Here is a 17359-nt window from a genome sequence, read left to right as displayed (position 1 = left end):
TTCACAATAGTAATGCAAATTTTAAATTTCATGATCCAATCCTGATGAAATATTCCCAAAACTTTGTATTACCTTTAAATACAAGAAATTGGAAAGTATATAAAATATTTACTAATATCAATTCTTTTTGTAGAATAAAATAAAAAAGGATCATATAAACTTTTACAAACTTTTGCAATGAAAAGAATATATATACAAATCATAACGATATGCAATCTTCCTGAAAACTGCATACAGTTTGAAAACAGTGCACACACATGTGGCAATATGGGAAAGCACATAATGGCATTAATGCCTAGTTCAAGGACTAAAGCTACTTTGTCCTATTTTGATAACATTTTATGAGCAGTCATCTTCAAGTAGCGTTTCTTCTATAATATTTTTCGCCTATATAAAATGAAAACGAAAGGTCACAAATCAATGTTTGCTTATACCACACAATTTAACATTTATTCGTATACATACAATTTGTAGTAATATTTACATTAACAAAATTGTCCGCTGCTATTATTGTATCATGTAAATGATCGTTGTAGTAATACAACTAAAATCATAATGTTTAAACAAACTTTATAGTCATGATAGTAAAGCAAATTTTACTGAATTTGTTACCCAATATACATGATCATAGCAGCAATAGAACTACTAACGTTTTCATATAAAGCTTATACTAACGCATATATTCAATTCTGTTATTATCCACTGTGCATGATCATTGTAATAAGAGAAAGGAGCAGTCCTCATACAACCTTGCAACGAAGAAAATATCTTCTGTAATTATTATCATATGTATATGATTATTGTAGCAATAGAGCTAAAACAGTATTCATACAACGACTACAAAATATATTCTGTAATTAAGTATCCCATGTATATGATTATTGTAGGAACAGAACAGCAACATTTTCAAACAACCTTGCAATAAAGAAAATATCCTCTGAAATTATTAAGCTACCTTATATACATGATTGTTGTAGCCATACAACGAGAACTGTTTTCATACAGCCTCATAATGATAACGCAGATATTCATTTAAGTGATTACATATACATGATTATTGTAGTAAAACAAAGGAACAGACATCATAAAACCTTGCAATGAAGAAAATATCTTCTGTAATTTTTATCATATGTATGAGATTATTGTAGCAACAGAACGGCAAAGATTTCAAAATATTCTCTGAATTAATAAGCTTCATTATTATGTATGCCATACAACTATAATCGTTTTCATACTTCTAAATTAACGCCTAGATTCATTTCAGTTATATAAATGATCATTGTAGTAAAACGAATGAACAGTCTTCACAAGACCTTGCAATTAATAAAATATCTTCTGCTATTATTGTCTTATGTACCTGACAATCGTAGCAATACAAATTAAACAATAATCATTTAGCCTCAAAGTAAAGACAATTTGGTCTGTAATTATTGTCTTATTTACATGATTCTTCTAGCAATACAAATCGAACAGTTTTCAAACCACCTTAGGATGAAGCATCTATTTATTGTATGAATTACCTTATGTTCATTATCATTGTAGAAAGAAAAAAACAGAAACAATATTCATCCAACAACAAAATGTATTCTGTAATTATTATCATATATGTATATGATTAATATAGCAACAGAACAGCAAAACATTTTAAACAGCCCTGCAATAAGGAAAACGTAACCTGAAATTATTAAGCTACCTTATATACATGATTGTTTGTAGCCATACAACGAGAACCGTTTTCATATATACAGCCTCATAATAACGCGGTTATTCATTTCAGTGATTACATAGTGTACATGACAATTGTAGTAAAACTAATGATTAGTCATCATAAAACCTTGCAATTAAGAAAACATCTTCTGTAAATATTACCATATGTATATTATTATTGTAGCAACAGAACAGCAAAAGATTTCAAACAACCTTGCAATACAGAAAATATCCTCTGAAATTAGTAAGCTACCTTATAAACATGATTGTTGTAGCCATACAACGAGATCCGTTTTCATTCAGCCTCATAATGATAACGCAGATATTCATTTAAATGATTATATAGAGTACATGATCATTGTAGTAAAACAAATGAACAGTAATCATAAAAACTTCTGTAATTATTATCATGATGATTATTGTAGCAACAGAACGACAAATATTTCAAAATATTTTCTGAAATTATTAAGCTTCATTATATGTAGCCATACAACTATAATAGTTTTCATACAACCTTAATATATAAACGCCTATATTCATTTCAGTTATATAAATGATCATCGTAGTAAAACAAACCAACAGTCTTCATAAAACCTTGCAATTAATAACATATATTCTGCTATTATTGTCTTATGTACATGACAATTGTAGCAATACAAATTAAACACTAGTCATTTAGCCTTATATAGTTAAGACAATTCGGTATGTAATTATTATCATATTTACATTATTCTAGCAATACAAACTGAACAGTTTTCAAACCACCTTAGAATGAAGCATCTATTTATTGTATGAATTACCTTATTTTCATTATCATTGTACGACAAAAACACAGAAACAATATTCATCCAACAACAAAATGTATTCTGTAATTACTATCATATATGTATATGATTATTGTGGCAACAGTACAGCAACATTTTCAAACAACCTTGCAATAAAGAAAATATCCTCTGAAATTATTAAGCTACATTATATACATGATTGTTTGGAGCCATACAACGAAAACCATTTTCATTCAGCCTCATAATGATAACGCAGATATTCATTTCAGTGATTATATAGAGTACATGATCATAGTATTAAAACAAATGAACAGTCCTCATACAACCTTGCAACAAAGAAAATATCTTCTGTAGCAATATTTATCGTAGCAATAGAGCTAAAACAGTATTCACACACCTAAAACATTTATTCTGTAATTACTAAATTAGTATCCCAAGTATACGATCATTGTAGGAATAGATCAGCAACATTTTCAAACAAAAGTGACCTTGCAATAAAGAAAATATCCTCTGAAATTATTAAGCTACCTTATATACATGATTGTTGTAGCCATACAACGAGAACAGTTTTCATATATACAACCTCATAATAACGTAGATATTCATTTCAGTGATTACATAGTGTACATGATTATTGTAGTAAAACAAATGAACAGACATCATAAAACCTTGCAATAAAGAAACGGTCTTCTGTAACTATTATTATATGTATATGATTATTGTAGCAATAGAACGGCAACAATTTCAAAATATCCTCTGAAAATTATTACGCTTCATTATATACATGATTGTTGTAGCCATACAACTATAACCGTTTTCATACAACATTATAATAATGCAAATATTCATCTTAGTTATTACCTAGTGTATACGATCATTGTAGTAAAAGATAAAACAAATGAACGGTCTTCATAAAACCTTGCAATGAATGAAACATCTTCTGTAATTATTGTCTTATGTACATGACGATTTTAACAATACAAACGCTAATTGTACAGCCTCATAAAAAAACTTAATTTGATTTGTAATCATTGTCTCATTAACATGATTTTCCTAGCAATACCAATTGAACAGTTTCAAGTCTATTTATGATGAGCCACATATCCATTGTTTTTATCAATGTATGTGTACTATTATTGTAGGAATAGAACTTGAACAGTATTCATGCAATAAATAAAACGTCTTCTGCAAATATTATCCTACATGTATGTACATGATTATTCTAGCAATAGAACTGAAACAGTATTTATACAACCTTATCGTAAAGAGAAATATTTTCTGTAATTATTATCACATAAACAAATTATATAGGATTATTGTAGCAATAGAACTAAAATAGCATTCATACAACATTACAGTACAAAAATATAAAGGTACTGTGATTACTGTATCATGTATAGGATTATTGTAGCAACAGTATTCATAAAACCTTACAATGAAGGAAATATCTCCTGATATAATGATCATCTGTATGATATTGTAACAACAAAACTGAAACACATTTCATATACAACTATAAAATAAAGAAAATATTTTCTCCATTTATTATCATATGCATATGTTTTTGAGTGTACTGCTCTTTGGACCGGATGCATGGACTCTGAAAACAGCAGATGTATCAACATCTTTGAGACTTTTGAAATTCCACTGTGGAGGAAGATGGCAAAGATAAGTTTGTTGGATAGGGTGACAAAATGATCAAGTTTACAAAAAGTGGGGGGGGGGGGCTGAAATTAGTAACAACATGGTAGGAGAGACAGAATAAATTAATTGTGCATATCCCAAGGCATGATAGACTGCTGAGAAAAATCATTCAGGGAAGGATGGAAGGGAAAAGACGAAGGGAAAGGGAAAAATGATAATATTTGATGGTATCAAAGCAAATAATACATACCAAGAGATGAAGAAAAGAGCTTAAAAAAAGAAAAGAATGGTGTGGTTTTCATAATATCCTGCTAAAAGCAGAGCGCCATAGAGTATTTGATTATTGCAGCAACATAATGAAACAATATTCATACAACATGCAATAAAGAAAATATCTTCTGTATAAATCATTAGCACATGCTTATTAGTATTGTTGCAATATAAGTGAAACAGTTTCCACACACACATTATAACAACTCTCATATTTACTACAGTAATTACCCCATGTATATAGCAATTGTACTAATAGAACTGAAACAAGCTTACATTATGGGAAATGTATTGGGGTTATCAATTGTCTTATGATAATTTTAGCAAGTTAACTGACACATTTTTCATGCAACATGAATATCAAAAACATAATTTCTATAGTTGTTATACTAGGCACATAATTATTGTGGCGATAAAACTGAAACGCTTTCCACACAGGCTTGTCACAAAGAACATATAATTGCAGCCAATACGACAACTAAACCAAATTTGATACATCTTGAAGAGGCATGAGTACTGGTCATTGCATTGAAAAGAAAACTGTCATGAGATTATTGGGACTGTTTGGGAGTGTAGGGTGTATCAAAAACGCTTTAAATTATAAGGATTTTTATCAAATCGAAATGATTTAAAATGTACTCAATTATTCAGAAAGTGTTAACACTGCGCACATAATTATCTGGCTTCAATATTTAGTCAATTTTTTAATTTTGTTGCTGCTGGCACCTCCCAAATATGAGGGCATTTCGAGAGCACTTTGTAGCAAATTTGAAGTGCTTATACGTAAATATTCATAACTTACTCATTTTCTGTCCGATTTACTTCAAACTTTCACTAATCTACTTTTCTAATTTTTCTGCTTTATTTTTGTTTAGTTTACTAGGTTAGATTTCCCTTTAATCATTTAATATAATTAAGAACAAATCGTTCTCATATGTAGGTTACCTACATGACTCCCATCACCATTGGCTAGGGAAGAAAAAGCAACTTTGAGATTTAGGCTGAGAATCATGTAGACTTAGAATACATGTTTCTGAAGACGTGGTCTTCTCAGCTGAATGCATACATTTAATGGATCCTTCTTCGTCGTGAGATGATGATAAACATTCCAATGACAGGATTGCCTACTTCTTTGACTCCCATGCTTTTCTGACTTGTTCAAAGTGCCTCCTTGAACTGGTACTCACTGGTAATGCACACAGGAAATGGGAAAAAGGGAAAACAAATGGGAGCTGCTACTCAATGATAGTTTATTTTAAGAGTAAATATAAATTACAATACAATAATTCGAGTATGGGCGATTCAATGTGGGCGATAACAGAACAAGGCATTCTATGCTGCTGCTCTTACAAAAAAGGAACCGGGATTAAATTAACGTCCCCATTCATTGATATACGTGGAAGCACTGTGGTAGATTGATGACTCTGGACTGTCATGATTATGAGAGGTCCCAGGTTGCATCCTTGCTGGGTGCTTACAATATAGGAACAGTTTGTTTTCCCAAGTCATTATGATTCTTTCAATGTGTATTTAATGGGCACCTAACACTAATTGGGCAGTATTTAAAATAGTTCGAGCACATACCAGATCGCTTCGGTCAAGTTCGCAGTATAATAAAAGTGAAAAGCTTTTCTTAGTGCCTGTGTTTATGGCTTAGTAAAAGGGAGATCGAAAATATGTCATTGTTCCGAACTCTGCAACATGTCAGGGAAATATTAAACACTGCAGTTTTACAAAGTGGGATAGAGGATAATAATGGTACTTACGTTCAGGTAGGATGACCTCAGCAGCATGGCCTAACCCAGCATCTTGTAATGCTAGATGAAGTTCATCTACCTGCTCACTAGGTCGAACCCTCCGTCTCCAGTCACGGAGCATCTCACCAAAGCCTGACCTTGAGGCACTATCAAATGACGAGTGTGGGTGGTTGAGGTGTTTCTCTACAACTGAATAAGAGAAGCCAAGCTGGTAGCCAAGGAACTTTAAGTCCTTTAGTGAAGTGATCAAGATCACATCTGTCAGGATCTCGAGAAGATGGTTGGATACATACTGCAACCGACCTTGCCTGCAGAAAAGTAAATTCATAACATTTGGCCGGAAATCATATTTGAAGATATCGAAATGTATAGCGCAATCGTGTCCATCTGTTACTCATTATATAGGAAAAACTTGCAACAAAAAAAAATTAATAAATAAAATACTAGTTGATGGAGGTTTGGTACATTCCTTTGTAAGATGTTGACAGGAATCCTTCTCCTTTGATAAACAGCGTTTATCTGAAGACCAAGAGTCGACTAAATAAAATGAGAGACATTGTCGATGAATATTAAGCGCTGTATAAACGAGGAGTATTATAATCATTAAAAGCTTGTTTTCGACCAGTAGCCATACCAATTACAATTACAATTAATTATAACTCTATAGTGATGGGTACTCGTTAGGAATGATAAATGCCTGGTCACATGTCCCCTGTCAGAAATCGTTATGAATTTGTTCTATGCCATGATTTTGATTCAAAGTTTGATATGTGGTATTTTATGATATACATGACTCAAATTTCACCTAATACGCATTATTACAAGAATGGTCGATATACATTCATGGATGATAAGATTCGTTTACTTACGAATCGGTGTGATCGACAGCATAATCCGGTTCATCTGCACCAAACGCAATAAAGAAATACAATATGACTAAGCGTTTATTTGTTTTTGTTTTCCAGTATTCTGAATTACTGTATATTTCGTATAAAGGATGTGTAAAGAGAGAAAATAATCATAACTCAATGGTTTTGTTTCTAAGGTTTGAAGAGTGTCACAAAATACAATGTCCCCGTTCCAGGGGAGGGGGAGGAAGATACGAGAAGATTTGTTTTGGTTAAAAACAAATTTTATATCCAAACAGGTCTACCCCACAGCTAAATCTTTTAATGACTTAAACTAGGGAAGTGACATGTATTGTATTTTGCATCATAATTCTCCATCTCTTTCCACACATCCTCAAAAAAGGGCATTTAGTATGCGCTAACGTTAAACATGGATCTGACACAAATGCTTTAAACCTCATCCAAGTAATTTTTATTGTGAATGGGGAAACAAACAAATATACATTAAAGTTACAGGAATGAAAATTTGTATTTTTTCTTTGAAGTAGCTACACGTATACTTACAAAAATAACTACTGTGGAGTAGTTGAGGTAGATAGCTACAGGAATAACTTAGGTAGGGTCTTTTAGGTCACTTGTTATAACAAAAAATGACTCATGTACAGTCTTTGAGGTCACTTGTTATTTTTTTTTTAAAGGACTTATGTACAGTCTTTGAGGTCACTTGTTATAAAAAATTACTAATGTACAGTCCTTAAGGTCATTTGTTATAACAAAAAAAATGTCTGATGTACAGTCCTTGAGGTCACTTGTTATAACAAAAAATGTCTAATGTACAGTCTTTGAGGTCACTTGTTATAAATAAATAAAAAGGACTAATGTACAGTCTTTGAGGTCACTTGTTATAACAAAATGACTAGTGTACAGTCTTCGAGGCCACTTGTTATTAAAAAAAACAACTAATGTACAGTTCTTGAGGTCACTTGTTACGAAAAATGACTAATGTACAGTCCTTCAGGTCATTTGTTATAACAAAAAATGACTGATGTACAGTCCTTGAGGTCACTTGTTACAAAAAATGACTCATCTACAGTCTTTGAGGTCACTTGTTATTTTTTTTTAAAGGACTAATGTACAGTCTTTAAGGTTAATTGTTATTAAAAAAAAGGACTAGTGTACAGTCTTCGAGGCCACTTGCTATTAAAAAAACACACTAATGTACAGTCCTTGAGGTCACTAGTTATAACAAGTATGACTATTAATGTACAGTCCTTGCGGTCACTTGTTACAAAAAATGAAAAATGTACAGTCTTTGAGGTCACTTGTTATTAAAAAAAAAAAACTAATGTACAGTCTTTGAGGTCATTTGTTATAAAAATAAGGACTTATGTACAGTCCTTGAGGTCACTTGTTATAAACATTGACAAATTTACAGTCTTTGAGGTCACTTGTTGTAAAAAAAAAAAAGGACTAGTGTACAGTCTTTGAGGTCACTTGTTATAAAAAGGGATTGGTGTACAATCTTTGAGGTCACTTGTTATAAAAAAATTAAAAAATGATGTACAGTCTTTGAGGTCACTTCCTACGAAAAATGACTAGTGTACATCCTTTGAGGTCACTTGTTATTTTTTTTTTAAAGGACTAATGTACAGTCTTTGAGGTCACTTAATATAAAAAAAAAAAAGGACTAGTGTACAGTCTTCGAGGCCACTTGCTATTAAAAAAATACACTAATGTACAGTCCTTGAGGTCACTAGTTATAACAAGTATGACTATTAATGTACAGTCCTTGCGGTCACTTGTTACAAAAAATGAAAAATGTACAGTCTTTGAGGTCACTTGTTATTAAAAAAAAAATAATAATGTACAGTCTTTGAGGTCATTTGTTATAAAAATAAGGACTTATGTACAGTCCTTGAGGTCACTTGTTATAAACATTGACAAATTTACAGTCTTTGAGGTCACTTGTTGTAAAAAAAAAAAAAGGACTAGTGTACAGTCTTTGAGGTCACTTGTTATAAAAAGGGATTGGTGTACAATCTTTGAGGTCACTTGTTATAAAAAAATTAAAAAATGATGTACAGTCTTTGAGGTCACTTCCTACGAAAAATGACTAGTGTACATCCTTTGAGGTCACTTGTTATTTTTTTTTTAAAGGACTAATGTACAGTCTTTGAGGTCACTTAATATAAAAAAAAAAAAAACGACTAGTGTACAGTCTTCGAGGCCACTTGCTATTAAAAAAATACACTAATGTACAGTCCTTGAGGTCACTTGTTACGAAAAATTACTAATGTACAGTCGTTGAGGTCACTTGTTATTAAAAAAAATGACTAATGTACAGTCGTTGAGGTCACTTGTTATTAAAAAAATGACTAATGTACAGTCTTTGAGGTCACTTGTTTTGAAGGGGAAAAAATGACTGATGTACAGTCCTTGAGGTCACTTGTTACGAAAAATTACTAATGTACAGTCGTTGAGGTCACTTGTTATTAAAAAAAATGACTAATGTTCAGTCGTTGAGGTCACTTGTTATTAAAAAAAAATGACTAATGTACAGTCTTTAAGGTCACTTGTTATGAAAAGGGATTGGTGTACAATCTTTGAGGTCACTTGTTATAAAAAAAATTAAAAATGATGTACAGTCTTTGAGGTCACTTTCTACGAAAAATAACTAGTGTACAGTCTTTGAGGTCACTTGTTATTTTTTTTTAAAGGACTAATGTACAGTCTTTGAGGTCACTTGTTATAAAAAATAAAAAAAAAAGGACTAGTGTACAGTCTTCGAGGCCACTTGCTATTAAAAAAACACACTAATGTACAGTCCTTGAGGTCACTTCCTACGAAAAATGACTAATGTACAGTCCTTGAGGTCACTTGTTTTGAAGGAAAAAAATGACTGATGTACAGTCCTTGAAGTCACTTGTTACGAAAAATGACTAATGTACAGTCCTTGAGGTCACTTGTTTTGAAGGAAAAAAATGACTGATGTACAGTCCTTGAAGTCACTTGTTACGAAAACAAAAAGACAAACGTATAGTCTTTAAGGTCACTTGTTATAAAAAAAAAAAGACAAATGTACAGTCTTTGAGGTCACTTGTTACAGAAATGACTCATGTAAAGTACAGTCTTTGAGGTCACTTATTACGTGAATCTTTATGTAAGGTCTTTGAAGTACCTGGCTACAACAGATGAAGTGAAATAGACAAACTATCCTACTTGCTGATAATATAGGCTTACCTTCTATTGAAATGCTATATTCTTTTTCTGCACGTGTTGCTGATCCTTGCAGTATGTCGATATGGACGTTCTTCTTTCCTTTCTCTTCAGGAGAGAACTGAAGCTCGAAGTTCAGAGGGCTGCACTTTCCACTTAGTATACTTTTGATGGGTACCTTGGTTGCAGAAAAATAATATTAATAATAATGATAATATTTATAACATTAACAACAATCGCAACCACAACAACATTAATAATGATATAATAATAATGATGATGATGAAAATTAACATGATATATTTATGTAAATATATGTTATGATAAATAAATGAAATCAATTAGCCAGTTTTACATCCATCAGATACGCGGTCGCGTATACAGTTGAAATGCGGTCAAACTTCTCGATGGGCACCGGCAGGGTATACACATAATTGTTAGCATGATTCGGGGAAAATGATCAAGAGATTCCACACACTACACGTAATCTGAGTGTTAATAGTCCGTTTTCGATACGAAATGCTGATTTTACATTCCTGGAATGGAGGGACCGCATTCATGTTCCCGAAATCTCCGATAAAGGGGTACTTTTAACGCAACGAAGTCCGGCTCGTCATACACACACACAATATCGGCCCGTATTGACTTTACACACCAGACTTAGGGGGGTGTTTTCATTTTCAAAGAGAGGGAACATGCATACGCGTACCCTTAATAACAGTGAGTGGGGGGGGGGGGGTTAAAAATCGTGCATATTTACCATTCTTTGGCTACTTTTTGTCCCGTCGTGGAACAAAATCTTTAGATCCTTTGCTGTTGACTCTATAGAGAATCTGAGTTCCTTCAGGACTTGGCAGTAGGGCACAGAAGAACTCTTTTCCTTCCTAGTTAAATCCTGGAATTGGACAAATAAAACTCAAATCCAGATATTGCAAAATGAATAAATTTCATGCAGATGATTAACGTCATCTTTGGCGGCCTTAAAAAAAGGCCTATCAATAACCTTTATTTACACGTATATATACATCTCATTTAGATTTGTTTTTATTTAACGATTGAATGGTAGAAAAGAAATCATAAAAACCCAGTCAAAAGATTAGTATTATTAATGAATAGTTCGGTCCCAAAATATGTGACATATCTGTTTCACATTTATGGTTTAATTTTCTAATATCCACGTGATCAAGTAGCTTAATGCACTGCACTAAACCTGAATATTTAGCGTAACACCCCTTCCCTCTACTCTACCCCCCCCCCCCCTCATCTTCAAACTTTTCTATCTTTGCTTTAATCCCATCTCATTCCTCATGGTTGTATTTAACTTCTTCATCCGTACATCCCTCGAACCATGGACCTACCCTTCCTCATACATCCTTCTTACTTCCCTTAACCCCATATCCTTCCCTCTTTCCCGTCGTTTTTTGTTATCTGTCCCATCCCTCCTCCTACTTTCTTTCCCACTCATTCTCCCTCCTAACTTTGCTCCCTCCCAAAGACTCATCACTTCCTCTCCCTTTCCTTCCTTGCTTTTTTAAAAATTATGCCCTGAAAATTTTAATCTGAAAGAAATTCTAAGCTGACGTTGCTCGGTGAATGTTAAAGTGTTACCATAGGCCTTCCATAACTTAAATAGCTTGAAAGATCATCTTTTAATTATCAGATTATTGAATGTTGTCCGCTAAAGATGGATATAGATTATATGATATAACTACCTCTATGTAGTTCCTGTATGGGTGAAGTATGTACACACGTAGAGTTGATTTCTCTGCAGGGCTCATGGAGACAGGCTGGAAGACTGCACATCTCAACTGGAGTCCTTGAAGATCGGTCGATGACAGAGCCCAGACTTGAAGATGACGTGTATGAAACTTGATCTCATCTTTCAAAATGTGTGACGCGGGCGGTGTCAGCTTCATACGACCGAATTTTCCTTTGAATTAAGAAAAATGAAGAAAAAAATGTAGATTAAACTTACTTCCTGATTACATAGGCTTATAAAACAATGACTATTAGTCGAGCGAGAATTGATTTCGACTCAGCTCATAATCATGTTCTGATTTGACTTGATTCAATTATTGTTCAGCGAGTTGATTCATATGACATAATGGTATTATTTTTGTTTATTATTGATTAGTTATTAAATAATATCTCTCATCAGTTTATCATTCTCAAAATGGATTCTCATGACGAGAAGAATATTTTATATGTGATTTGAAATCAGTTATTCTCCTCATTTGTCAAATTGTTTTACATTTCAAGTGATGGTGTATTTTTGTTAACAGAACAAGAACAAATATTATATGTACCTGGTTCTGTTTTTGTGTACAATATAACAGAAGGGTCGTCTTTACGTTCATGGCGAATGATACAGTGTGGTAGTACCACTGTTGCAGGCTTGAGCAGTTGTTGTGTCAGAGAACCTTCTATGACTGGAGTGATGACTACCTCACCCTTCCGAACAGGAATCCTAGGAGTATCATGGGTTGGAACGCGAAGAGTCACGACTGATCTCATCCCTTTTGGTATAGCTCCTTCAGGGATAGATACGGCAATACCAAGTTCATCGAGGGTCAGTTCTCCACCCTTGTGATCGATGATGCCATGCGAGATGAAAGGCATATAGCTTGGTTGGCATTTCATGCCTTAGAAGGATAAGAAGGTAAAAAGCCATCGATAATCGCCATATGAACATGACAAAAAATAAACTGCAGTTTATTTATGTTAAAAAATACTTTAAAAAAAAAATTTTGTTCATAGCTTTTTCAAAAGCAGTCCTTTTGAGTGTTTTTACTGTAAAGCGATTGGGAAACAAGGTGTAATATTTAGTGGCATAACGTGATTCTAAGTTATGAAAGTTAACTGGTAACCGGATTGTTTCCTTTCAATTTCGTGTTTATCTAGCAACACCGTTGATGATTTCTATTTCTTAAAAAAAGTTACAAGTGCACAAGCTCCCTCCAAATTTATGATATTTTTTTAAAGGGGGCATGTTGGTTTCTCCTATAGCCAGACAATCGTAAGTAAACATGGTGAATCTTTGATATGTTTTCCCTAACTGATCAAGTAGGCCTACACCAGTCAGTGTAATATGAAACACTGTGGAGTTGTGAAATGGCATTACCTTCTGCTATCTTGATTGCTGCGTCGTTGAAGCGAAAAGCCTGAGCAACTTTCAGAAGCCTCTCCCTAGTCCCACCTTGATGTACCCACTCTTTAAGCATCTTCAAAGCACTACGGCCAATCATGTGAGGCGGGAAGGTCAAAGATGTGCTCATGATCTGCAAGATGTCAGAAGGTTTCACACTCAGGCGATGACACAAGTCTAGTAGGTTTGTCTTGGATCCAATGGCTTTTGAAATTTCGTCAAGGCCTGTGGACACTGACAAATGCATAAGTCAAGGTTAAGTTAATGGTCATAGCATAATGATGGTGATGAATGAGGACATTGACGCCGTCTGAAATAATGAAGAAAAAAAAAACTGTAAAACATTGATGAATATAGGGACAAGTAAAGAAACCAAAAATAATGTCAAAAGGCAAATGATATCTTGGTCGAAACGTAACATTTCTGTTTTTGGTCGCGTGGTCTTGTTGAAATCACTGCTAGTCTCGCAATTTAACCATTTATTTATGTCCATTCCTAACCCTTCTGAACATCTTTTAAAAGCAATAAATGTTTCTTTTTTTAAATTTATTTGGAAAGGGAAACCTGATAAGATTAGCAGAAAACAGATGGTTTGTTCTTACGAAAATGGTGGATTGAAAATGGTTGATGTTGTACAATTTTCTAGAGCTTTGAAACTGACCTGGATTAGAAGAATATTGTTGAACTCATGTGAAGACGTTACCCATTTAATGTACGCTTTCTTACGTCCACTATCATCATTGGAATGGGGTAAAGGTGATATATATTTCACTAAATTATCATTTATGCTAAGAAATTGTTTTTGGAAAGAACTTTTCCAAATACTAGCTTATTTTGTCCGCCAGGTTCAATGTACTACTACTCCTTTTTGGAAAGCTATTTCTATTTGGTATAATTCTGAGATTAAAATTGGAGGAAAGGGTATATTTTTAAAAGAATGGTGTGATAAAGGTATTCAATTTTTAAACGATTTATTAGATGATCAAGGACACATCTTAGCAAGAGAAGAGTGTGAAAAAAAGTTTTCAATCAAAATACAGTTTCTTCATTATTATGCACTCTGTCAAATAATTAAATGCAAATACAAGTCCCAATTGGAAAGTTGTAATATGAAGGTAAATGGACCATTGTGCCCTGCATATATTTCATGCTTGTTGAAAGATGAAAAAGGATGTAGACATATTTATCAAATTATGTAAAAAGAAAAGGATGAACATTTGAATAAATTATGTAATAAATGGCATGCAGATGGTGTATTATTTGATGATAAATATATGCAATATTATTTCAGGGTTATGTTTCGCTGTACAACGCATACAACAGTTCGGTACTTTCAGTACAGACTTTTGAATAAGATACTATATTTGAATAAAGATCTTGTGAAAATTAACATAATTTTAAATAAGAACTGTTCCCTTTGTGGAAGAGAAGAAGAAGATATGGTACACTTTTTTTTCTCCTGTAACGTGACCAAATTGATTTGGAGTCGTTTGACTGACTGGTTAACTATTGTAACACGCTGTAGAATAAAACTGTCCTTAATACATGTTTTGTTAGGTTTCATTGAAAAAAGAAATGATGCTTTAAACTGTATAATAATTTGGACTAAACAACAGTTATATTTTTCTCGAATACAAAAGTCTGTACCGTCCTTTCGGACAATAAAACAATATATCAAGAATAGTTACACAAATGAGAGGCAAGTTAGTATATTTGCTAACAAAACTGACAAATTCGATAAAAAATGGATAAATTTTGAGAGGATTTTGATCCTTTAATAGGAGTATATTGAATTTCCCACATCATTTTCAGTCATGATGTTGCATTATTATTTAATTTTTGTTTTTCTTTCCTTTATCTACATGTATGTTCTGTATATACAGTATTATGGTTGATATTCGTTATGTATATCTTATTATGAAATATTGTATGATATTCATTAGAACATGTGTTCAAATATGTTATCTTGAGATTGATTTTCAATAAATGGCCTGTTGGAGGGTCCAAAAAAAAATAAAAAATAATAATAATAATGTCCTTGATTTGTAGATACATATTGATACAAATCTTTACCTACTGAAAACTTCTGTACTTCTGTACATCCTTATTATTTAACGCAAGTAAATGGGGAAAATGGAATGTGAAAAAGAAATAAAATGAAATTTTGAAGTTGAAACTTTCTTTTACAGGTAAAAATGATATTTCCTTATCAACACGATTATGATTGAACTCAGCGTTGTAGTTCCAACGAACCTGTTTTGACATCTTGGATGTTAAACTCCGAGAGAAGCTTAGCAAGCTTATGTTCTTTTTCTTCCTTTTTCAAACCATTCCACCAACTGTCTACGAGCTGTCGTGCGATCTTATAGAGTAATGACGAACTGGGTAGATCGATGAATCCAACAATGAGGTCATCATTAACACGGAGGGCTCTCCCAAGTGAACATGCTAATGGCAGACTTTTCACTGATAGAGCGACGCGGCACAGCTCTTCTGTGTTTGGTGTACCCCCACATTGGTCAAGGTCATCATGATTTTCCTCTCGCTCTACATCAAAATCAAACGATGAAAAAAATCATCTAAGAAGTGCATCAATTTTCTAATCTCTAAATGTGATATTTGATATTGATATTTTTGATATTTCCTGGCTGCATGTTGTCTATTTGTTGATCTGTAAGCATACTTTGTCCATGTTTTATTGTAAAATTTGCATCTGAGGAACTAACACTTCAACAAGCTCTGCTTCAAGTTAGATCCTCTTTTCTCGTGCTATTTCCGCTATGTTTGTCGTTTCATTACATATTTGTTGTGATATAATTATTTTTGTATTATGTTTTGCATGAGAAATAAAAAATCAATCATTTCATTTCATTTATCTTGCCCACTGGAATTGTGTTATACAAAAGGTATGTGTATAATGCTAGCATTGTCCCAATCATATGATGTTATCATTCTGTTATCTACCTGTATCTGATGTTTCAATGATATCCATATTTTCAGGCTCTATAGGCTCGCTTGGTGTGGATATTTCATCAGGAGTCGCTGAAGAGATCATACACAAGCTTTCGTCTGAAAGTAAAATATATAAATATTAAACAGTGTGTCTTTCATGACAGTCCTATCAGTAATGAAAGTTAAGGCTTTAGCTTTAAAGATGAAGTTGAGTTCTGGTCATGCGATTGCATTGTGAAAGAAACGGTGTGAAATCGACGAGAAAAGGTTGATCATCATCTAGCATATAAGAATTTGTGTGTATTGCAAGGTTCCAGAATCATCAAAATGATAAGAAATTTGGCCAAGTCTTGGTAAAGTTACAAACACTGTACACAGAAAGATGTATATGGGACTACACGAACACGTGGCGTAAAAAACCTATCCCCCGAGTTTTACGAGTTACATGACATATTTAGAATATAAAGGCATTTGAAGAGCCATGCTTTTCAGGGAACATGTCTTATCTGATGTTCTTCCACACTTGCATAATAAGAATGATAACGCTCACAAATTATTTTTCACCTCTTCCCAGAACTCAACCTTCTCTTTAAGTTGTGTGTATATACTACATAAGTTTTCTCCTATACCCTAGCTATTAGTGAGTATAAAGATGACTCCACCTTATCTCGTCTTATCACGTGAGATAGGTTTTTTGACACATCAAAATGACTGCTATGAACGACATTTTCAGCCCTAAGCCGGAGCTTCAAAACCATTTCTATTACTACTAAACATGTAATCGTTCAATTCCATTGAAGACAAAGTTAAGTTAAGATGCCTGTTCGTGTCTACATTTATTAGAATTACCAATTATATGATGTACAATATATACTAGTAATAGAGCTATTATTTATTAACAATGGAAAAGAACAATTGCCTGCATTCTCAGCGGCTGCCGTAGATGCCAAGGAGACAGATTTCCAAATGTGCGTCATCGTCTCCGTCGCTTTAGGATCCGATCTTTGAGATGCTTTCCACATGCAGAGCATTTGG

The 17359-nt window shown here is 33.2% G+C and overlaps 1 protein-coding gene across 1 annotated transcript; it reads right to left on the bottom strand.

Moving 5' to 3' along the window:
• Positions 1-5738: 5738 nt before the first annotated feature.
• Positions 5739-16364, bottom strand: LOC105436970. The gene is made up of 9 exons (XM_030979066.1): positions 16337-16364; positions 15626-15919; positions 13349-13606; positions 12534-12869; positions 11940-12157; positions 10252-10405; positions 7033-7066; positions 6173-6471; positions 5739-5749 (listed from the first exon to the last, which is right to left on the bottom strand). The coding sequence occupies exons 1-9, from the start codon at positions 16362-16364 to the stop codon at positions 5739-5741; spliced, it is 1632 nt and encodes a 543-aa protein (XP_030834926.1).
• Between the last annotated feature and the right edge of the window lie 995 nt (positions 16365-17359).

The sequence above is a fragment of the Strongylocentrotus purpuratus genome, unplaced genomic scaffold (genome assembly GCF_000002235.5).
Source record: "Strongylocentrotus purpuratus isolate Spur 01 unplaced genomic scaffold, Spur_5.0 spur5_contig_816, whole genome shotgun sequence".
NCBI classification, from domain to species: domain Eukaryota; kingdom Metazoa; phylum Echinodermata; class Echinoidea; order Camarodonta; family Strongylocentrotidae; genus Strongylocentrotus; species Strongylocentrotus purpuratus.
The sequence above is the reverse complement of the archived record's forward strand: the minus strand, read 5'-3'. Positions and strand labels throughout refer to the sequence as shown.

Bases quoted from the DNA above. Each gene is read 5' to 3' on its own strand.
- LOC105436970 (XM_030979066.1), bottom strand. From the start codon at position 16,364: ATGGATATCATTGAAACATCAGATACAG. The intron at 10,406-11,939 runs GTAGTTATATCA...TCTGCAACCAAG, and splicing joins CATACAGGAACTACATAGAG to GTACCCATCAAAAGTATACT. The intron at 6,472-7,032 runs GTAAGTAAACGA...ACTTTTCTGCAG, and splicing joins GCTGTCGATCACACCGATTC to GCAAGGTCGGTTGCAGTATG.